This window comes from Zalophus californianus, chromosome 1 (genome assembly GCF_009762305.2).
Source record: "Zalophus californianus isolate mZalCal1 chromosome 1, mZalCal1.pri.v2, whole genome shotgun sequence".
NCBI classification, from domain to species: Eukaryota; Metazoa; Chordata; class Mammalia; order Carnivora; family Otariidae; genus Zalophus; species Zalophus californianus.
The window spans coordinates 46,861,464-46,885,699 of record NC_045595.1 but is presented as its reverse complement, the minus strand read 5'-3'; the positions used below and the strand labels follow the sequence as shown (position 1 = coordinate 46,885,699).

At 38.3% G+C, this 24,236-nt stretch overlaps 1 protein-coding gene across 2 annotated transcripts in view; it reads right to left on the bottom strand.

The window, feature by feature from the left end:
* ARL8B (ADP ribosylation factor like GTPase 8B) overlaps nt 1-24,236 on the bottom strand; it is a 54,365-nt gene that overhangs the window by 9,161 nt on the left and 20,968 nt on the right. For both annotated transcript variants that reach the window (XM_027584820.2, XM_027584819.2), the window contains exons 2-4: nt 3,160-3,240; nt 2,676-2,749; nt 2,067-2,160 (exon numbers count right to left, since the gene is read on the bottom strand). In XM_027584820.2, the coding sequence (XP_027440621.1) occupies nt 2,067-2,160; nt 2,676-2,749; nt 3,160-3,240 (249 nt within the window). The remainder of the gene's footprint in view (nt 1-2,066; nt 2,161-2,675; nt 2,750-3,159; nt 3,241-24,236) is intronic.

Genomic DNA, 24,236 nt, shown 5'->3' with positions numbered 1-24,236 from the left:
CAGCCTATCTCCTGTTCCCCAACTTTCACCCCTCTCCATACTCTTATTTAAGTCACACTAGATTCTCAAGCTGGACCTGCCTGAATTTCTAAAAATAATATCATGGCCATTTGTGATCAGCTGTCAGTTTGGGGGTTGCCTGGCATTTTAGTCCTCTTACTACATTTAAGAACTCTCCCCTCCTACCTTATGAACCTGCCTCCCAATAAGCTACTTGCTTCTATGGATAATTTTTTCCCCAGCTTTCCTTTCTGCTAGAGCATGGACACTTAATCTAGGATGAACCAAACCTTTCAATGCAGAGGCAGTGATGCAAGAAAGCGGGAGAGAGAACCCATTTTGATAGGGAAAGGGAATCAGCTAGATGACTTTCGAATCAGAACAATTGTGTCTAGTGTTCAGAAACTGCATGTGGTCACCAGACTTACTCTGTGGTGTGAGTCTGGATGTGATCCTGGCAGCTGCTTAGCTTCCTTGTTCCAGCCTATTTCCTGTGCCTACTTACGTGCAGCCTTCTCTGAGACTCTGTGAGCTACCCAATATCCTTTCATTCAATTCCTTTCTACTTATGTCAGCTTTCCATTGCTTGCAACTAAGAAGACTTATGGTGACCTTGAGGTAAGACTGATTTTTACCTATGGTAGGTATACAGAACTAAGTTTTAACACAGGAGACAAATAGGCTTTGAAGACATGGATTCGAAACCTGGTTGCACAACAGGTAATGTTACCATGTAACCCTGAAGAACAACTGTTACAAAGGAGGGATAACGACAAACCTCATTATGTTGTAAGGATAACCTGAATTAATATACCTCAAGTATTTGACAGTCATGAACTTGTGATGAGGCTAAAGCATGGTCCTTTTCCAACATTCATCAGCTCAACAAATGGTACCCCTTCCACCTAACTTCATGAACCAGGAACTAGGAATTATATTCTTTACATCTCCACTTCCAACCCATTACCAAGTCTGGTTGACAGCATTCCTAAATATCACTAAAATCGGTTTCCTTCTCACTATCTTGTCTACTACCACCCTAATCCAAGGTACTATAATTTGCCAAGACAACTTCAAGAGCGTCCTAAAACTGCCCTCCTTATAGTCCCCCTTGCCAATTTAATCCATTGTCAGCATGGATCTCTGCACTCAGGGCAGAGTCTGCTTCTGCCCCCTCTCCCCCCACCCCCACGTACTTGCTCTAATAAATTAAATCTTTAAAAAAAAAAAGGAAAGAAAAAAGAAACACTTCAGAAATAAAGTTTTAAAACACTAGCAACAGCTTCCCACACAGTCCAGCCCAGCCTCCTCTAGTATCCCAGCTGCCGCATGGCTCACCACTCTCCCCACCCTCTCACTTTGCTTTCGCTCTAGGGAGACTGGCCTCCTCTTAGTGCCTTGCTTCCTCCTACCAAAAGGCCTTTGTCTACAACTCTCTTTTCCTCCAATCATCCCCTCCCTCACATGTCTACATAACCCTCACAATTCAGCTCAAGCATCACTGCCTCAGAGAATCCTCCTTTCTTCCCTCAAACTAGATCAAATATCCCCTCTAATTTATAACTCTCATGGCCCCTGGTACCTCTCCTTCATTGCACTTATCGGAGCTGTATTATTCCAGTGATTTCATGGCATCTACCTTTCCTACTAAACCATAAGCTCCATGATGGCAGGGAGCATACTTCTATTCACTTTGTATCCCTAGGACTGAGCACTGCCCCTATTGTATATAGTTTAATAAATAGCTGGTTAAGAAATGAATAAATAGCACAGTGCCCAGTATATGGCTAGTATTCAGTAAAGATAAGCCTTTGAAGATTTTAAGACATTTAACTGATTTCAAACATAATAAATCATATAATTATAATTTTAATAATATAATTATAAATCTTATATAACAAGAACTCCATACTTACTGGAATTCCTTGTAACTGTGGTTTATCTAGAAGATTATGTATTTCATTTCGAGAGGCTTCTATCTTTTCACGATCGGCAGCATCATTGTAATAATATAATTATAAATCTTATAATCATGTAATATAAAATAACAAGAACTCCATACTTACTGGAATTCCTTGTAACTGTGGTTTATCTAGAAGATTATGTAGTTCATTTCGAGAGGCTTCTATCTTTTCACGATCGGCAGCATCTATCATGTAACTTAAAAAAAAAAAGTGACTTCAATATCTCATCTCCGAATTCTGACAGTCACAATTAGGGATAAAGATTTTTAATTTTCAGATTTACACTACTAAGGGGCACCTGGTTGTCTCAGTGGGAAGAGCATGCGACTCTTGATGTTGGGGCCGTGAGTTTGGGCCCCACACCGGGTGTAGAGATTACTTAAATAAATAAGTAAATAAATAAACTTAAAAAAAAAAGATCACTGAAATTGTTAATCAAAGACCTAAAGAAAAGCTCAGTACCCAAAAATACTTTTAAATAGACTATTTAGATGCTAATACATGATAATAAAACATTTATAACCCTTAGCTCTTAGCTGCTTAAATAAAAAAAAATAAACTCTCATTTATAATTAAATTTGTTAAAGTTTCATATTAATGGGATTACACTAATAAAGACTGTTATTGATGAAATAAAAATTGAGCCTTTGGAAGTATTAAAAACAACTTTTTTCCTGGAAACCTAAACTGACTTTTTTAAGCAACGCTTACACAATGGCATTGACTCCTCTGCAGTACCGCTCCCACATGCTCCGGAACCGGGGTTGTCCTCCTATGTCCCAAATCTTTAAATCAAGACAGACAATTCTTAATAAAGGTATTTTAAGTAACACATTGAAAGAAAAAGTAGAAAAAGGAGAGAAAGATCAGGCAGATATGCCCATGTCCACAATGTTAGAGCCAAATTACTTCTGAAAAACTTAGGCTGAAACAAGTTCTTAATCTAGAAGCTCTTGGGTCCACTTCTAAACTTGAAGTTCATATTTAATATGTTTACACTGTATCTAGTCAGTTCTACTAAAGAAAATTTTGTGCAATACTTTGCTTGTTAACCAATAAATTTCCGTATTGAAAAGTTTCAGCATGTACCAAATCACGGATCATCCAGATCTGAATGCCAAAAGAGAAAAAAACAAAAAATTTGTATCTGTATATGTTAACAATTTAAATCAAGTATGGTAAAAAGATCACATACCTTTATTGTGACGTTACCTTTAGTTACTTTCCTCATGTTGAAGCCCACCGTGGGTATCATATCTTCACTGAATTGACCTGACTGAACAAAAGAAAACATCTGAAGTTAGAATCAGTATTTATTAAGACATATAACACGCCATAAACTTCAGGCATTAACAATGCTTTTATAACCATTTTAGTATATTATGTAACTAATTTTTTAGTGGTGGTAACAATCTGTCTTAAGAAAACATTCTTTATAGGTGCACGGGGTGGCTCAGTCAGTTAAGCGTCCACTCTTGATTTTAGCTCAGGTCATGATCTCAGGGTTGTGAGATCAAGCCCCTCTGCACTGGGTGTGGAGCCTGCTTAAGATTCTCTCTCTCCCTCTCCCCTTGCTCCTACCCACCCTCCTTTAAAAAAAAGAAAGAAAGAAAGAAAACATTCCTTTTAGACACAGTTCTTGAAGAGATACATTATTTCCTTCATCCAAACACAATCCATTTTTTTAAAAAAAAAGATACTTTTAGTAAGATTTTAACTTTTTACATATTTCCTCCCTCTCCCTTTGCTGTGCCCCCTTGCTTGTGCTCTCTCACTCTGTCAAATACCGTCTTAAAAATAGGTTAAAAAGAAATATATATTACAACTATAAATGAAAATTTATTAATTTCCCCACCTACACATAAATGTTCACACAAAGTAGGAAATCAGAAGTAAATCTTCAAAGTTTTCCCATTTTAGCATTTAAATTACTTTGACAATTTACAACTCACTGCTAAACAGCTTTTCCAAGTTTGTCTTTTAACAAGACATATTCTGTCATTGTACAGGTTTTCCTTTTATGTAATCAATTCTGTTCTTTTTTAGCTTATGACCTTCTCATAAGACTAAAATATTTTCTAATAATATTTGAATGCCCTTTAAAATTTAAAATGTTCATCCATCTGGAATTTGATTTTACAGTGCAAGAAAGTTCCTTTTCTCAATCATCTCACTCATTTAAAAATCCACACATTCCTAACTAATTTGAAGTGATGTGCCAAATGCCGTAAGAGACACTTCTATATCTGAGTCAATACTTTTCCACTAGTCTGTTTATTCCTAAATTAGGATTAAATGAATTACTGCAGCTTGTACAATTTCTTATTCTATACAGAAGATCAAGAATTTGGAATGTTTTCGGGCGCCTGGGTGGCTCAGTCGTTAAGCGTCTGCCTTCGGCTCAGGTCATGATCCCAGGGTCCTGGGATCGAGTCCCACATCGGGCTCCCTGCTCCGCGGGAAGCCTGCTTCTCCCTCTCCCACTCCCCCTGCTTGTGTTCCTGCTCTCGCTATCTCTCTCTGTCAAATAAATAAAATCTTAAAAAAAAAAAAAAAAGAATTTGGAATGTTTTCAAAACTGTCTTAGTTCATCACTCACATTCCAAATAAACTTCAGAAATTCATATTTCAGTTAAATATTGACTAGAATTATATTAACTGTATTAATTTGAGAAGGATTGCCCTATATCAATTCTTTATATTTAACCACGATCAAGTTTCTCCATCCAGGCACATGGTTTGTTCATTTAAACATTCAAATCTTTTATATCCTTCACTAAAGTATCGTAATTCTCGGAAGCCCGGGTGGCTCAGTCATTAAGCGTCTGCTTTCGGCTCAGGTCATGATCCCAGAATCCTGGGATTGAGCCCCACATCAGGCTGCCTGCTCAGTGGGAAGTCTGCTTCTCCCTCCCCCACTCCCCCTGCTTGTGTTCCCCCTCTCACTGTCGCTCTCTTTCTCTGTGTCAAATAAATAAATCTTAAAAAAACAAAGTATCATAATTCTCATAATAGCTCTCACATTTCTTATCATATCCTTTATTTTTTTTAAAGATTTTATTTATTTGAGAGAGAGAGAAAGAGGACAAGCAGGGGGCGTGGGAGAGGGCGTAGGGATTAGAGAGAGAATCTCAAACAGACTCCATGCTGAGCACAGAATCTAGTGCAGGGCTCAATCCCATGACCCTGAAATCATGACGTGAACAGAAACTGAGTCGGATACCGAACCGACTGAGCCACCCAGGTGCCCCTCATATTCTTAATTCTGACTACAATTACAAAGTACATCTAATGAGTCACAGCTAATACTGACTTTATATATTTACATATTTATAAATTTTATTTACCAAGTATTAATTTCTCAGTTGACCTGACTTATTTTTAGGTAAACAGCCCAGAATTATGAAATCTCGCAACAAAGAAATGGTTAAACAAATAGGACTATTTTCAAGGCCCTAAGACTGGCTGATTGTTTGCTGTGACCTTATGCTAGCCACACATGATTCTAAAACTGTCTACAAGTACTGAGCACAATGAATTCCAATTTTAAAAATTAATTTCCTCTACGTAACTCCAAAGTTCTCTGTTCCCCCCCACCCTGCCCCACATTCAGTGGTGTTCAGGCTGATTTCAGAAAAAAGATGTTAACCACAATCACTACTTTCATTTATATTAAACATTATAATTCTCAGAACTTTCACATATGATTTATATGTGGAAATCTAGTCATGACATCAAAACTATATATATTGAAACTAGTAATGATACAACAACAAAAACATAATCTGATTAGAAGGGGAGAAAAGGCAACAACAAAGGCACTATCCATAAAGCAACAATAAGGTGGGCTTCATTAAAATTAAAAACTGCCCTGTGAGATTTAGAAGAGTTAGAGTTAGAAAAGAGGCACAGAGTAAGAGAAAATATTTGTAAAAACATACATCCAATAAAGGACTATTATACAAAAGATACAAAGAACTCTTAAAACATCAATATAAAAAAAAACAATTAAAAAATGAACCACAGACCTCAACCAATACTTCACCAAAGATACACAGATGCAAATAAGCATACGAAAAGATAGTGCACATCATATGTCATCAGGAAAACGCAAATTAAAATGAGATACCACTGATACACTTATTAGAGTGCCCAAAATCTGGTACACCGATAATACCAAATGCTGATAAGGAGGTGGGACAACAGCAATTCTCACTCATTACTGGTGGGAATGCAAAACAGTACAGCCACTTTCAAAGATAGTGGCGAGGTTTCTTACAAAACCAAATATACTCTTACCATTCAATCCAGGAATCATGCTCCTTCATCTTTATCCAAAGATGTTGAACTTAAGTCCACACAAAAACCTGCACATTAATGCTTACAGCATCTTTATGCATAATTGGTAAAACTTGGAAGCAACCAAAGTGTTCTTCAGTAAATAAGTGTATAAAAAGACTGTGTCATATCCAGGAAATGGATTATTATTCAATATTAAAAAGAAATGAGCTACCAAGCCACAAAAAGACATGAAGGAATCTTAAAAACATATCTAAATGAAAGACTCAATCTGGAAGGACTACTTAACTCTGATTCCAACAAAATGACTGAACACATGACTCTAGCAATATTCTGAAAAAGGCAAAACTATGGAAACAGTAAGAAGATCAGTGGTTGATAGGAACTGAAGGGGTGGGGGAGGAAATGAATACGCAGAGAAGAGGATTTTTAGGCAATAAAAAACTCTGTATGATACCATAATGATGGATATATGTCATTATACATTTGTCCAAACCTATAGAATGTACAACACAAAGAGTGAAAAAATAATGTAAACTATGGACTTTGGGTGATTATTATGTGTCAGTGTAAGTGCGTCAATTTTAACAAATGTACCACTCTGATGTGGGATGTTGATAATGGGGGAAGCTGTGAGTGTAGGGGCAGGAGGTATATGGATAACTCTACCTTCCCCTCCTTGATTATGTTGTGAACCTAAAACTGCTCTTAAATTTTTTTTTTTTTTTTTTTAAGAGAGAGAGAGAAGCAGGCTCCCCGGAGAGCAGGGAGCCCAATGCGGGGCTCGATCCCAGGACCCTGGGATCATGACATGAGCTAAAGGCAGATGCTGAAGGACTGAGCCACCCAGGCATCCCAACAACTTTTTTTTAAATGGGCAAAGGACCTGAAGAGACATTTCTCCAAAGAAAATATACAAATAGCTAATAAGAACATGAAAAGATGCTCAACATCACTAATCATTAGGAAAATGCAAATCAAAACCACAAAAGATTACCATCTTCATACCCATTAAAATGGCTATTACCAAACAAAAAAAACCAAAGTAACAAGTTACAGCAAGGATATGGAGAAATTGCAACCCTGGTGCACTGCTGCAGGAATGTAAAATGGTGCAGCTGCTAAGAAAAACAGTATAGAAGTTCCTGAAAAGGTTAAAAATAGAATTACCACATGATCCAGCAACTCTACTTCCAATTATAAACCCAAAAGCATTGAAAGCAGAGACTCAAAGAGATTTATCTGTATACCCATGTTCACAGCAGCATTATCCATAACAGCCAAAAGGTGGAAGAAACCCAAAGGCAACTGACAGATGAATGGGTAAACAAAATGTGGTTAATTCCTACAATGTAATATAATCCAGCCTTAAAAAAACTTACTCATGCTAAAACACAGATGAACCTTTTGAATACATTATACTATAATAATATAAATAAGCCAGATACAAAAATACTATTAATTCTACTCACATGAGAAACCTAAAATAGTTAAATTCATAAAGACAGAAAGTAGAATGGTGTTTGCCAAAGGCAAGGGAGAAGGAGGAAATAGGGAGTAACTGCTTAGTGGGTATGGAATTTGTTTGAAATGGTTAAGAAGTTCTAGGGGTGCCTGGGTGGCTGGCAGTTAAGCCTTCAACTCTTGGTTTTGGCTCAGGTCATGATCTCAGGGTCATGGGATGTAGCTCTGTGTCAGGCTCTGGGGCTCTGCTTGGCGTGGAGTCTGCTTGAGTTTCTCTCCCTCTCCCTCTGCCCATCCTCCTGCTCTCTCGTGCTCTCTCTCTAAATGAATGAATAAAATCTTAAAAAAAAAAGTTCTATAGATGTATGGTGGTGATGAACTTAATACTACTGAACTAATTGTACACTTAAGAATAGTTAATATGTGGAATACTACGCAGCCATCAAAAAAACCCAAAATCTTGCCATGTGCAATGAAGTGGATGGAACTAGAGGTTACTATGCTAAGCAAAATAAGTCAATCAGAGAAAGACAATTATCATATGATCTCGCTGATATGTGGAATTTAAGAAACAAGAAAGGATCATGGGGGAAGAGAGGAAAAAATAAAACAAGACAAAATCAGAGAGGGAGACAAACCATCAGAGACTCTTAAGCATAGGAAACCAACTGAGGGTTGCTGGAGGGGAGGGGGGTGGGGGGATGGGGTAACTGGGTGATGGCCATTAAAGAGGGCACGTGATGTACTGAGCACTGGGTATTATATAAGACTGATGAATCACTGACCTCTCCCTCTGAAACCAATATTATATGTTAATTAATTTAAATTTAAAAAATAAGAATAGTTAAGATGGTGGGGTACCTGGGTGGTGCAATCAATTAAGTGAACGACTCTTGATTTCAGCTGGGGTCATGATCTCAGGGTTGTGAGACTGAGCTCTCCACTGTCTCCACACTCAGCACAATCTGCTTAAGACTCAGCTTCAGTAGTGGTTGATTCTGTTTTTCTTAAAGATTTCCACTGTAATTATATGTATTATTGTAAGTTTTAATTGATGTCTGAGGTGAGGTCCATGTGAGATAATGCCTCATTTGTTTGTTTTCATTAGGAAATAGGTGTTTTATGTAAGGAAGGAGCCAGAAATGGTAGCTAAACTTTTTAAAGGCCAAAACTTTTAAACAAGCTTGCACAGGAAGCTTTCTAAAATAAAATGCATTACATATTTAGGGCGCCTGGGTGGCTTGCTCTCTCTCAAGTAAAATCATTAAAAAAATTAAAAAATAATAAAATGCAATAACATGCTTAGCTAACTTCTCACACATAATTTATGGAACATGATTCAATGTGTTCTTGGTATTTCAAGGTTACTTTATCAATTGTAAAACAAGAAAACAAGGGCGCCTGGGTGGCTCAGTTGTTAAGCGACTGCCTTCGGCTCATGTCATGATCCCGGAGTCCCGGGATCGAGTCCTGCATTGGGCTCCCTGCTCAGCAGGGAGCCTGCTTCTCCCTCTGACCCTCCCCCCTCTCATGCTCTATCTCATTCTCTCTCTCAAATAAATAAATAAAATCTTAAAAAAAAAAAAAAAACAAGAAAATGAAGATAACCCTTAAGGGCCCTTCTGGCAATAAAATTTAATGATTGTGAACATCAATTATAGTGCCATTCCATGATAAAATGATGTAGGGGTCTACAGTATACTGGGGTACTGACCCTAAACTTTCTTAGATGTTCCTTCATCTCCTTTATCAATACTTCTTATTGGTGACAGAAACTATAACTTTCTCTAATTCAGTTGCTAGTGCTAATCTGCAGTGGCTTCAAATTAGGTAATCAAGTCCTTGGGTTTTTAATCCAAAAACGTCTTGAGTACAGAAATATGTTTAATAAATATTTAACTGTGCTGCATGGATTTTGTGGTATAACTACTTTATAGACTTGGAAGCATTTCCACTTCTTTCCTAGTGTCAAATCTTAATCGTCACTTCTCAAAGCTTGTGCTGAATGACTAAACTACTGAGTTGGCAGCTGTTCTCTAGGTAACTGAGAATTTATTTCTATGCTGTCAAAATGCCGTTAAACTGAGACAAACAATTTAGGAAGCAAACAGATGCTTGAAAAAATACTACTTAATTTTGTATCATCTTATTTACTTAAAAAAAGTTAACATTTAAATAATACCAAACATCGTTCTTAGCACTTAATACTCTACAAACAGCACTCACTGATTTTGTGGTGATGGATAGAACTGTAGTCATCTCCACACACCCTGTAAGCCGAAGTCTCAAAGCAATATTCCCATAATTTGTTTAGTTGGGTAAAGTAAATCTGAAGCAAAATAGGTGGTAAAAAGAAGTCTAATCCTCCAAGTCTGAGAATCTTATTACCAGTTTTGCTACTTACTAAACACATGCAAATCATTTTACCTTTGGAATGAAGCTACCTATTCTAGAAGAGGGAATTGGAAGAGTATGTCCAAAGTCACTTCCAGCTCTAACATTTATTATGTTTTATTCATAGGCCTCTCATTTAAAATATAGTTGAGCAAGAGATAAATGCCTACAACAGAAAAATGTGGCTCTCTTCCCAAAATTCTTTGGTATATGAAAGGCTAAAAGCAAACCTTGTCCCAGAAAGTTTTCCTTTAGTGCTAACTCACATGTAGAGTTGGGGAGAACACAGTGAAATACTCCTACAATTCAGTGGTTTTAAAGTAGGGATTCTATTATTATTACTTTTTTTTAAGATTTTACTCATTTATTAGAGAGAAAGAGAGAGCACGAGCGAGAGGCAGCAGAGGGAGAGGGAGAAGCAGGGAGCCCGACATGGGGCTCGATCCCAGGACCCTGAGATCATGACCTGAGCCGAAAGCAGATGCCTAACCGACTGAGCCACCCAGGTGCCCCTAAAGTAAGGATTCTAAATGAATTAGGTTAGATTTTACAGTTGCTCTTTATTTATTTGACAGAGACAGACACAGAGAGAGAGGGAACACAAGTAGCGGGGAGTGGGAGAGGGAGAAGCAGGCTTCCTGCTGCACAGGGAGCCTGATGTGGGGCTTGTTCCCAGGACCCAGGGATCATGACCTGAGCCGAAGGCAGACGCTTAATGGCTGCGCCCAGGTGCCCCTACAGTTGCTCTTTTAAATGCATAAATATGCAGAGAGCAAGCTATTACCCACATGAGGAAATAAACTTCTCTTTGCTTGATCTGTCCATCTACAGTAGCAATCCAATCCAGTCTTCAATAAACTTGAAAAGACAAGTGGTAAAATACCAGCTTTGACAAATGTCTCCGAGTATTCTCTAACAAAACCTTTTTTGCAAAAAAAGGACCTGGTTATAAAGCTACTTTGGAAAGACAGAATGCAGTAAGGACCATGACAAATACCTCATATAAATTTCTTCTCTTGGCCAGAAGAGACTACTTTTACATGCTCAACAGAGGAGTCTTTTGTTTTTTTAAAAAGACACACACTACGGGGCTCCTGGGTGGCGTCTGCCTACAGCTCGGGACATGATTCCAGGGTCCTGGGATCAAGTCCCACATCCAGTTCTCTGCTCCACAGGAAGTCTGCTTCTCCCTCTCCCACTCCCCCTGCATCTCTGTCAAATAAATAAATAAAATCTTAAAATAAAAATTAAAAAAATACATTTTAAACACACATTATGACTCAATTGTTTAATGGCCAAAATTCACACATTTGCTAAGTGAGAATATATGGCCAATAAATATACATGTCAGTCATTTTTCTTTCCAAGAACCTTTAACATAAAATTATTATTACCAGTACTAATTTTTCTACTTAATAACATCATTACATCTCTTGTATTTCATTACTAAGTGGAACAGAATACCATGAGAAGGAAACAATATTCCCCATATAGTACTATTTCAGCTGAGAATGTGTAAACTAAATCTAATGTTGAAACATCAGACAAACCCAAAATGAGAAACATTCTATTAAATGAGAGGGAATATTTCTGACAAATGTCAATGCTATAAAAGCAAAGGCAGGCTGTGAAAATGTTTCAGACTAGAGAGGGCTAAAGAAGACATGACAACTAAAGGTAGTACCTGACCCCAGACTGGATCTTGCACTGGTGGGTAAATATGCTATAAACATTATTGGGTCAACTGACAAAATAGCAGTAGATAAAATCTGTGAGGTATCAGTTTTTAATGTCATAAAGTTGGTAACTAAAATAGTCATATAAGAGAATATCCCCAATCTTGGAAAATACACTTAAGGTACTTGGAAATAACGGGCCATGGTACATATAGCTTACCTATGTAAAGTGACACTTTAAAGCAAATGAAGTAAAATGTTAATAGTCTGGTCTCGGTAAAGGGTATATGGACGTTCTTTGCAATGCTTTTTATTCCTACAACTTTTCTGTAAATCTGAAATTGTTTCTAAACAATACATTTTTAATGTGACAAAACTCATGAATACACTCAATCATAAGGAATTCCAACAAGTTCAGGAACGAGTCATTGCTAACCTTGTTCTATTCTTTAATATTCTAAAAAGATACTCATTTACAGATGTCTTCTAATAGAAAAATCTATGTTTCATATTTCATAGTTTTGGCATAATGTAAATTCCTCTGGGCCTTAAAACTGGCATTTTAAAATCTACTCCAATGTTTCAATATTTATTTACAACCTGGGAAATGAATTAAGATAGTGTGTTCTACTTCTAGGCTTCTGCTTCTCTTAGTTTTTGGAACTAAACGTATTTTCCTTTTCTTTTCTTTCTAACCACTTAATAGTTACCACTGTAAACACAGAAATCATGTCTGAGGCAATCTCCCTTACAACACACTTTTTAAGGAGCTAGAAAAGATAATCATTCACTTTGGTAGCACTTCAATAATCATTAATATGATGTTCAATTTTCTCCCAATTTTAGAACACTATGGACAATCTCTTTTTTAATAGTTTCCCAAAAGACAATAACTTGTCCTCAGTTTTATGTGCAAATCTGGACTTACTTCCAACTACAGACATAATTCATTCCCAAAGAATGTCAGTTTGAAAGCACACATTAAAAAATTTGTTGGGGGGGGGGGGGCCCTGGGTGGCTCAGTCGGTTGAGCAACTGCCTTCGGCTCAGGTCATGTCATGATCTCCAGGTCCTGGGATCAAGTCCCACATCGGGCTCCCTGCTCAGTGGGGAATCTGCTTCTCTCTCTCTCTCCTCCTTCTCCTCCCCCCTGCTCCATCTCTCTCTCTTCCTTCTCCTCCCCCCCCCGTTCGTTCTCTAATAAATAAATAAAATCTTAAAAAATTGTTTGGGCAATTGAATCTTATTAACCAAAGAATAACTTCTCTCAAAATTCCGGTGAATCTTATTAACCAAAGAATAACTTCTCTCAAAATTCCAGTGGGTTGGGCGCCTGGGTGGCTCAGTCGTTAAGCGTCTGCCTTCGACTCAGGTCATGATCCCAGGGTCCTGGGATCGAGTCCCATATCAGGCTCCCTGCTCAGCGGGAAGCCTGCTTCTCCCTCTCCCACTCCCCCTGCTTATGTTCCTGCTCTCCCTGTCTCTCTCTGTCAAATAAATAAATCTTAAAAAAAAAAAAAAAATTCCAGTGGGTTTGTTTGTGGGTTTTGTTTGTTTGGGGAGGGAGGGATTCTCTTTAGTACTTACCACAGAGAATTAAGAACCATCCCAAAATTTTAAATTTCAGGTTCCTCAGGGACATAATCAAGTAAGGCCTCTTTTCTTTAAATGGCCCAAATTCTCAAAATGGGCCACTGCTCTAAATAAACTAAAGAAATTATTTCTCTGAAGCAAATCAAGTTAATAGCAGCTTTCTACAAAATCACAAAATTTCAAGATTATCCTTCAAAAAAATGAGGCAACTTGCAACACCGACTCAAAAAAACTTTTAACTCTACAAGAAACGGTAGCTAAAGTAGTAACAGCATCTTTAGGCTCTTGCATAGACGCACCCCCTGTGTAGACTATAGTCTGGATGCAGATGTTTTTCATCTGGTCTGGCAATTCAAATCAATTGGCATGGGTTGTCACCTGGGCTCAGTGAGAATGTGCTCTTCCATCTGTGTTCTTCTCTACACAGATGAGTAGAAAAGTGGTTACAGATGAGGGGAAAAGTGGTTACAGCTCTCGGGCTTGGCATTTATGAACTCTGGCCTAGGGGTTCTGCCACAGGCAAGTCAATTATAAAAGCCTGTTTCACACATGACCCAATCATCGGCAGCATACATAGACAATGAATGTGTGTTGTACTGATTCACAAACACTATACTGTTCGCCCTTTCCTCTATGGCCATAGACCCACAAAGCTACTTTGCCTCCACTTTCACTCATTCGTTTATTTATTCACTCACTTTTCAAACAGCAGAGGGAAAGAAAAGAAACTAGGAAACAAATATAAAAATATCACACAATAAACACACACCATTTAAAACATAGGAGATGGGGCACCTGGGTGGCTCAGTTGGTTAAGCGACTGCCTTCGGCTCAGGTCATGATCCTGGAGTCCCGTGGGGGGGGGGGGGGGTCCCTGCTCAGTGGGGAACCTGCTTCTCCCTCTAACCCTCCCCCCTCTCATGTACTCTCTCTCTCATTCTCGCTCTCTCAAATAAATAAATAAATCTTTAAAAAAATAAATAAATAAAACAGGAGATAACATGAGATGACTGGGTATCCAGGAAGACCTCTCTGAAGTAGTGACATTTAAGCGTCTAAAGATAATTTAAAATCTACATAGAATAGGCCAGCTTCTTGCAGATAACCTACCTGTTGTGCTACTTGAGCATCAGTAAGGAAATCTAAATTTCAGTCCCAGCTATGCCACTTTCAATTGCATATAGATACACACAACTCTTTTTTTTTTTTTAAGATTTTATTTATTTATTTGACAGAGAGAGACAGCGAGAGCAGAAACACAAGCAGGGGGAGTGGGAGAGGGAGAAGCAGGCTGCCTGCTGAGCAGGGAGCCCGATGTGGGACTCGATCCCAGGAAACTGGGATCATGACCTGAGCCGAAGGCAGACGCTTAACAACTGAGCCACCCAGGTGCCTGATACACACAACTTTTAACAACACTCTTACTCAGAATGCAAAGGTTCTACCTCCTCTCTCCCTATAGCTGCTTCTCCTAAGGGTCTATAGCTACTTCACCTCCTCCATTTCCTCAAGTGCTTACTACTCCCTTCCTTTTGCTTTTCTTCTTTCCTGAGTCTCAAAAACTACTGTAGATAGGAGTTTCTGCTGCCAAATAGCAGGCCTTTAATAACAAGGGCATTCCTTTCATCTCTGAGGCAAACAGACCCACTCCAACCCATAAGATGTAATATTTAACTCCTAACTGCTGTCCTGGTTCTCACAAACCACTCAAACATTGCCTCTCTGCCCACAAAGACGCTCCTGATAGACAGACTTCACCAAGGACCGCACCTGAATCTAAAGGTCCAGAAAGGCAAGTCTCCAAGTTTTCATGTTAAAATTGCCAGTATCTGGTTTGTTTTGTTTTGTTCTTTATTAATGTTAAATTTATGGTACTTTGGCAAGCAATTAAGTTTGCCTTGGGAGGACTGGAGGTGAATAACTTATTTTTCAAGCGAACTATGGGTAGGTTTTTACATTGTTAGGATATATAACATCCCACACAGTAGCAACATGGATTTTAAAATAACTCTTTTTGGGCGGCAACATTAAAACTTGAGTGAAAGAGGGGCGCGCCTGGGTGGCTAAGTTGTTGAGCGTCTGCCTTTGACTCAGGTCATGATCCCAGGGTCCTGGGATCAAGTCCCGCATCGGGCTCCCTGCTCAGTGGAAGGCCTGCTTCTCCCTCTCCCCCTGCTTGTGTTCTCTCTCTTGCTGTCTCTCTCTCTATCAAATAAAAAAATAAAATCTCTAAAAAAAAGAAAAAACTGACAAGCTTTCTTTCAAAAAAAAAAAAAAACTTGAGTGAAAGACATTATGTTTTCTTTGACATTAGAGGGCATGAAAACTAAATATAACAGACAAAAATTCTCTAAATAAGAACTTTTTTAAAGCATAATGGCAAATGGAACTAATTAAATGCCTGTCATTCCAATGCAACTCATTTTAAACTAATTAATCCTTACTTCTTGCTAATACCAAGAGGGCTACTTTGAGGCAATCTTCTTTACAAATAGAATTCTTGAGGATTAAAATGTTCACAAAACCACAGTTTCAATTAGGAGCCTGAAAATTTTCATCTCTGCTAACCTCTATTCCTGAAGAAAATTCATTTCAAAAGGTCTCTAATGACTATTTCCTATGTTCACTATACCTTTCATTAAGAGCACTTTAATAATGGTTTTACTAAATCTACATCCAAAGAACTAAAATTCAACTTGCTTGTCTGTAAAACAATTTGCTAGTGAACATCCCTGGTAAACACTCAGAGACCACATCACAATGCATTTTCACAAAGATACTCAGAAATCATCACAATGGCATAATAATGTGAAGATGGACCCCAAAAGAAATCAGTGCTACAGACCTTTAGCAAATATAGTTTTGCTAACCTGTCAAGCCACTAATGTGTCTCGATGTATTTCCCATAAGCATCAAGGGTCCACCATAAATCTTTTTAACACCTGTGTCTTTATATAAAAAAGACTACTACTAATCTTCAGACTACTAATCTTCACATGTGAGCTAAAGCAGGTTCTAAAGTAAGAGGCATGAGAGTGGGAAAAATTAGCATACTCACATTTTCAGGCTTTGATACTATTCTACTGGTTGGTCTCTAAACATTTCAACTACTTTTTTTTTACTTTTCTTGCTAACTTACTTTTTCATAAAGAAAGTGACTTTCTATATTTAAAAGTTTCTTTCCCTCTTTCTGGGAAAAACTGGGTATTTAAGAATTAGAATGAGCCCTCTTTTCTCACTGCATGTGCCCTGCCCTGTGTGCCTGTTTAGCTAATTCAAAAAGAAATTACAGAAGTTTCCTTCAAATCCCAAAATAGGCTTCTATTACTAAATTAAAAGGGGGATTCCTAGAACCACCCAAATGCTATAAATCAATAAGTTATATATTGCTATATATGTAACAAGTCATTCAGTCATAAGGAAAACTGCTGTATGCAAAGGCTTCACCATACACAACAAAATTTTAACCTGCAAACAGTACACTGAATTTCATACTCTTTAACAGACCTACCCTTTATCAAAATCTAATAAAGCCAGAATCAGAAGAAAAATAAAAATTTTAATGTATATATAAGCCCATCCTAGAAAAGTAAAACGGCTAATCCTTTCAGTTCAGTTTAGTAACTGTGGAGTTACTATAAGAGGCTGTGCAGTTATTGTAAGAGATCCCATTCATTTTCTCACATAATGGATGTTAAAACGCAATGAAATAGAAGTAGTGTTAGTCCGGTGGTTATGACTGAGATTCTGGAGACAGTTATACTAGGTTATAACTCTGATCTTACCACTTGCCTAGCTGTATGTCCCCCTTGCACGTTCCTTAATTTTGCAATGCCTCACTTTCCCCAAATATAAAATGGAGATCATAGTCTATCTGACAGAGTTGTTTAAAAATTAAATCAATTTTAAAAACTAAATCAATTAAAACACATACAGCATTTACAACAATGCCTGCTTCAGAAACAGGTAAGGGAAAGCATTTAATATTTGCTACCATCATCATTACACAGAGTCCATTAAATGTGATGTGATGTTAAAAAGCAATGTAGGGCACCTGGGTGGCTCAGTTGGTTGAGCGACTGCCTTCAGCTCGGGTCATGATCCTGGAGTCCCGGGATCGAGTCCCGCATCGGGCTCCCTGCTCAGCAGGGAATCTGCTTCTCCCTCTGACCCTCTTCCCTCCCATGCTCTCTAGCTCTCATTCTCTCTCTCTCAAATAAACAAATAAAATCTTTAAAAAAAAAAAAAGCAATGTACAGCTGGATGATGGACACTGGGGAGGGTATGTACTATGGTACGTGCTGTGAATTGTTTAAGACTGATGAATCACAGACCTGTACCCCTGAAACAAATAATACATTATATGTTAATAAAAAATAAAAAAAAATAAAATAAAAAAAAAGCAGTGCACAGGGTTCTGGTTAAGATTAGGTAAGCACACTATCCACTGAATTTAACTATAAACCCTGGACAGAATGCATGCAGCAGCTGAGGGCTCTAAAAAGTAAGCGGAAGCAGGTAGATTAGAAAAGGAAATCAGAACTCAAAGCACAAGCACCTGGTGCTACTTCCTAGTTGTTTTCTTTCCTTCCAATCTCCCAGGCTGGATCAAAGGCAGCCCAAATGCCAGAAATGTACACCAGGCATGAACAGAAAAGGCTCCAAGAGAAGCACCTTCTCTTTTGAGTCTGAGGAGTGTGTGTGTGTTGGGGGGGAGGGAGGGGGGGACAATGGCAGGAGGAAGAGAGGACAGGGAGTGGGAAAAGTCCCCTAGGTTTCTTCCCCTCTCTCCTGCCATGGCCTCCAGACAAAACCAAGCCTGAAAGCTATGAGCATCTATGGCAGCTATGGTCAGGCAGGCATTCCTTATAGAGAAAAGGAGCCTAACCATAGGAACTCCAATCCAAAAAGTGCTGGGGGTCGGGGGGAATGGATAGAGAAAGGAATCCCTGTTATTTTTTGTCTATTCTCTTGGTCCCTGAGATAGATTCAGTTGAGGGAAGGACACAGCAAAGGAGGGATAATAAAACCCCAGGTTTGTAGACAGAGGATCAGGGAAGTGGAGAAAGGGCTGTGAGTGACAGTAGGGGAAAATCTGCAAAGGAAAGATCTGGAGAAATGACCCCACAAAGTCGTACGTGAACTCCTGGGCTCATCCCTAAACTGTTGACATGTGGATATGGCCCTAAAGAATACCTCAAAGGCCTTGAGAACTAAACTACGAAGTAGACCACTTGCCAGGTTTCTGGTTAACGCCCTACACAGTATATAGCCAGGAATGATCCAAATAGTACTACTGAGGTTTTGAAAGCTGGACTGACATTAGAAACAAAGCCCACAGAAGAAGGCAGGTTGGATCTTTTGGCCTGAACTTAGGGTCAAATACTCACTAAAACAAAACAAGTCATTCTCCACAGGATGTAAACAAAACCCAGAGACTCATAATATTCAAAGTGTCCAAAATAACTGAACATATGAAGAATCAAGAAAACTCAACAACTACCAAAGGAAAAAGTCACTAAATAGATGCCAACATCAAGATGACCCCAATGTTGGAAATGAGACAGAGACTATCATAACCATGCTCCATGCTCCAAGGATGAAATGAATGTAATAGGAAGTTTCAGCAGGTAAATAAAAGCTATAAAATAGAACCAGATGAAAATCTTAGAACTAAAAAATACAGTAACAAGACAAACCTCACTAGATGGGCTAACACAAGAATGGAGATGACAGAGGAAAAACTCGAACTTGAAGATAAAGCAACAAAAATAACCTGAAAAAAAGAAAAAAAAAAGATAGGAAAAAGAAAGAGCCAAGCCTCAAGGACCTGTAGGAAAATATAAAAAGGTCTAACATTCTTATCATTAAAATCCCAGAATAAGAAAAAGAGAATGAAGTCACAAAATATCCAGAAAAGGCAAAGCAATCTTAAGAAGAAGGCCTTACTTACATTCCCTGAATTCAAATTCTAGTACAAACTATAATAGGCAAACCAGTATGTACTGGCATAAAAACAGACCCATCATCAATGAAACAGAACAGTGACCCAGAAATAAACCCACACATATGTGGTCAATTTATTACAAAGGACCCTAGAATGTACAATGGGGAAATGACAGTTTCTTCAATAAATGATGTTGGGGAAACTGCCACTATCTTACACCACACACAGAATTAACTCAAAATAAATTAAAGACTTGAACTAAGACCCATAACCATAAAACTCCTAGAAAATATATAGGTGGTAAGCTCCTTGATACAGGTCTTGAGAATGCTTTTTTGAATCTTGACACCAAAAGCAAAAACAAAAATTGAGGCTACATCAAACTAAAAAGCTTCTGCACAGCAGAGGAAACCAACATCAAAATGAAAAGACAACTTACCGAATGGAAGAAAATATTTGCAAATCATATATCCAATAAAGGGCTGATATCCAAAATATGAAGAACTTATACAACTAAGTAACAATCTACTTGAAAAAAATGGCAGGGGTGCCTGGGTGGCTCAGTCATTGGGCGTCTGCCTTTGGCTCGGGTCGAGATCCCAGGGGTCCTGGGATTGAGCCCCGCATTGGGCTCCCTGCTCGGCGGGGAGTCTGCTTCTCCCTCTCCCTCTGCCCCTCTGCTGTGTTCCCTCTCTTGCTGTGTCTCTCTCTGTCCAAAAAAAAAAATTTTTTTTTAAATGGCAGACCTGAAGATATTTTTCCAAAGAAGATATACAGATGGCCATCAAACACATGAAAAGGAGCTCAACATCACTAATCATCAGGGAAATGTAAAGCAAAACCACGTGCAAATCAAAACCTCACACCTGTTAGAATGGCTATTATCAAAAAGATAAGAAATAATAAGTGTTGGCAAAGATGTGGAGAAAAGGGAACCCTTCCTTGTTGATGGGAATGTAAATTGGTATATTGGCCTCTATGGAAAACTGTATGGAGTTTCCTCAGACTTAAAGACAGAACTACTATCCAGCAATCCACTTCTGGGAATTTACCTGAAGAAACTGAAAATACTAAGGATATATGCACCCCATTTTCACTGCAGCATTATTTACAATAGTCAAGATATAAAAACACCTAATTGACCAACAATGGATGAATAAAGAAAATGATATATATATATGTATGTATGTATGTATGTATGTAATTCAACCAATAAAAAATAATGAAATTGGGACACCTGGGTGGCTCAGTCGGTTAAACGTCTGCCTTTGGCTCAGGTCATGATCTGGTCCTGGGATCGAGCCCCTTGTAGGGCTCCTTGCTCAGCAAGGAGCCTGCTTCTCCCTCTGCCTGCCACTCCCCCTTTGTGCGTGCTCTCTCTCTGACAAATACACAAATAAAATCTTAAAAAAAAAAATGAAATCTTGCCATTTGTGACAACATGGATGGACCTCAAGAGCATTACACTAAGTGAAGTCAGACAGAGAAAGACAAATACCATATGATTTCACATGTGAAGTCTAAAAACAAACAAACAAAACCCAAGCTCACAGATAAAGGAAACAGACTGGTGGTTCCCAGAGGCAGGCGACAAATGGGGGGAGGGGGAGGAGAGTGAGAGAAATGGGTAAAGGGAGTCAAAAGGTACAAACTTTCAGTTTTAAAATAAATAAGTCATTGGATATAATGTGCTGCATGGTGACTATAGCTAATAAAACTGTATTGCATATATGAAAACTGCTAAGGAATAAACCTCATCACAAGAAAAAATTTTGTTAACTATGTACTAAGGTGACAGATGTTAACTAGATTTATTGTGGTCATTACTTCATAATGTATGCCGATACCAAATCATTATATTGTACACCTGAAACTAATGTTATATGAGAATTATACCTCAATTTAAGAACAAATAACAAAATGTCCAAAATTTGGTGAAAGAAAAACTTAGATTCAAGAACAACAACAAACCCAAAGTAGTATAAGTTCAAAGAAATCCACACCTGGGTACATCATAATTAAACTGCTGAAACCAAAAACAAAAAAATCTTGAAAGCAGCCAGAAACAACACATGACCTATGAGAATAACAATGAATTTCTCATCAGAAACAATAAAAGCCTTTACAAAAGTGCTGGAGGGGGGAAAGGACTGTCAACTTAGAATTCTATATCCAGCAAAACATTCTTGAAGATGATAAAGACATTCTTGAATGAAGAAAAACAAAAGAATGTGTACTAGCAGATATATTCTAAAAGGAAGGCTGAAAGAAGTTCTGCAGGCATAAGAGAAACTAATAGGGAAACCTAGAACTTTAGGAATTAAGGGAAAGCAAGGGAAATGGTACCATCTGGGTAAATTAAGGTAACTATTGTCTTCCTCTTGAATACTTAAAATGTTTCATGGTTAAAAGCAAAAACTATCATCTTATCTGGTACTCTTTTCAATGAATGTAGGTATAATATGACAATAGCACCATATAGGGAAGAAAGAAAAGGCACCTATATGGTGGTAAGGTTTCTACATTCCACATAAAGTGATAACGTATTAATTCTAAGTAAACTAGTTAAGTATGTATATTGCAATCCCTAGAAGAACCACTAAAGAAGCCAAAGAGAGAGAATAGTCAAAACCGCAAAAAATTAGTGAAAAATAGTCCACTGAAAAGAAAAGGAATAAAAAACAAAGGAGACAAACAGAAAACAAATAAATGGTAGAACTAAATCCAAACATGTCAATAATTATAGCAAAAGTAAATGCTTATCTAAACACACCAATTAAGAAAGACTGTCAGAATACTTTTTAATATTATGTTAATCACCATACATTACATCATTAGTTTTTGATGTAGTGTTCCATGAGTCATTGTTTGTGTATAACACCCAGTGCTCCATGCAGAACATGCCCTCTTTAATACCATCACCAGACTAACCCATCCTCCGACCCCCCTCCCCTCTAGAATCCTGTTTGTTTTTCAGAGTCCATCGTCTCTCATGGTTCATCTCCCCCTCCGATTTCCCCCCCTTCATTCTTCCCCTCCTGCTAGCTTCTTTTTATTTTTTCTAACATGATGTATTACTTGTTTCAGAGGTACAGATCTGTGATTCAACAGTCTTGCACAATTCACAGCGCTCACCATAGCACATACCCTCCACAATGTCAATCACCGAGGCACCCCATCCCTCCCACCCCCCACCACTCCAGCAACTCACAGTTTGTTTCCTGAGATTAAGAATTCCTCATATCAGTGAGGTCATATGATACATGTCTTTCTCTGACTTATTTCGCTCAGCATAACACCCTCCAGTTCCATCCATGTCATTGCAAATGGCAAGATCTCATTCCTTTTGATGGCTGCATAATATTCCATTGTATATATATATATACCACTTCTTCTCTATCCATTCATCTGTCGATGGGCATCTTGGCTCTTTCCACAGTTTGGCTATTGTGGACATTGCTGCTATAAACATCGGGGTGCACTTACCCCTTCAGATCCCTACATTTGTATCTTTGGGGTAAATACCCAGTAGTGCAGTTGCTGGATCGTACGGTAGCTCTATTTTCAACTGTTTGAGGAATCTCCATACTGTTTTCCAGAGTGGCTGCACCAGCGTGCATTCCCACCAACAGTGTAGGAGGGTTCTTTCTCCGCATCTCCGCCAACATCTGTCGTTTCCTGACTTGTTAATTTTAGCCATTCTGACTGGTGTGAGGTGATAGATATCTCATTGAGGTTTTAATTTGGATTTCCCTGATGCCGAGCGATGTTGAGCACGTTTTCATGTGTCTGTTGGCCATCTGGATGTCTTCTTTGGAAAAATGTCTGTTCATGTCTTCTGCCCATTTCTTGATTGGATCATTTGTTCTTCCAGTGTTGAGTTTAAGAAGTTCTTTATAGATTTTGGATACTAGCCCTTTATCTGATATGTCATTTGCAAATATCTTCTCCCATTCTGTCAGTTGTCTTTTGGTTTTGTGGACTGTTTCTTTTGCAGTGCAAAAGCTTTTTATCTTGATGAAGTCCCAATAGTTCATTTTTGCCCTTGCTTCCCTTGCCTTTGAGGATGTTTGTAGGACAAAGTTGTTGTGGCTGAGGTTGAAGAGGCTGCTGCCTGTGTTCTCCTTTAGGATTTTGATGGACTCCTGTCTCACATTTAGGTCTTTCAACCATTTTGCGTCTATTTTTGTGTATGGTGTAAGGAAATGGTCCAGTTTCATTCTTCCGCATGTGGCTGTCCAATTTTCCCAACACCATTTGTTGAAGAGACTTTTTTCCCCTGGACATTCTTTCCTGCTTTGTCAAAGATAAGTTGACCACAGAGTTGACGGTCCATTTCTGGGCTCTCTATTCTGTTCCATTGATCTATCTGTCTGTTTTTCTGCCAGTACCATACTGTCTTGATGATGACAGCTTTGTAATAGAGCCTGAAGTCCAGAGTTGTGATGCCACCAGCTTTGCTTTTCTTTTTCAACATTCCTCTGACTATTTGGGGTCTTTTCAGGTTCCATACAAATTTTAGGATTATTTGTTCCATTTCTTTGAAAAAAGTGGATGGTATTTTGATGGGGATTGCACTGAATGTGTAGATTGCTCTAGGTAGCATTGACATCTTCACAATGTTTGTTCTTCCAATCCATGAGCATGGAACGTTTTTCATTTCTTTGTGTCTTCCTCAATTTCTTTCCTGAGTATTTTATAGTTTTCTGAGTATACATCCTTTTCCTCTTTGGTTAGATTTATTCCTAGGTATCTTATGGTTTTGGGTGCAATTGTAAATGGGATCGACTCCTTAATTTCTCTCTCTTCTGTCTTGTTGTTGGTGTATAGGAATGCCACTGATTTCTGTGCATTGATTTTATATCCTGTCACTTTTCTGAATTCCTGTATGAGTTCTAG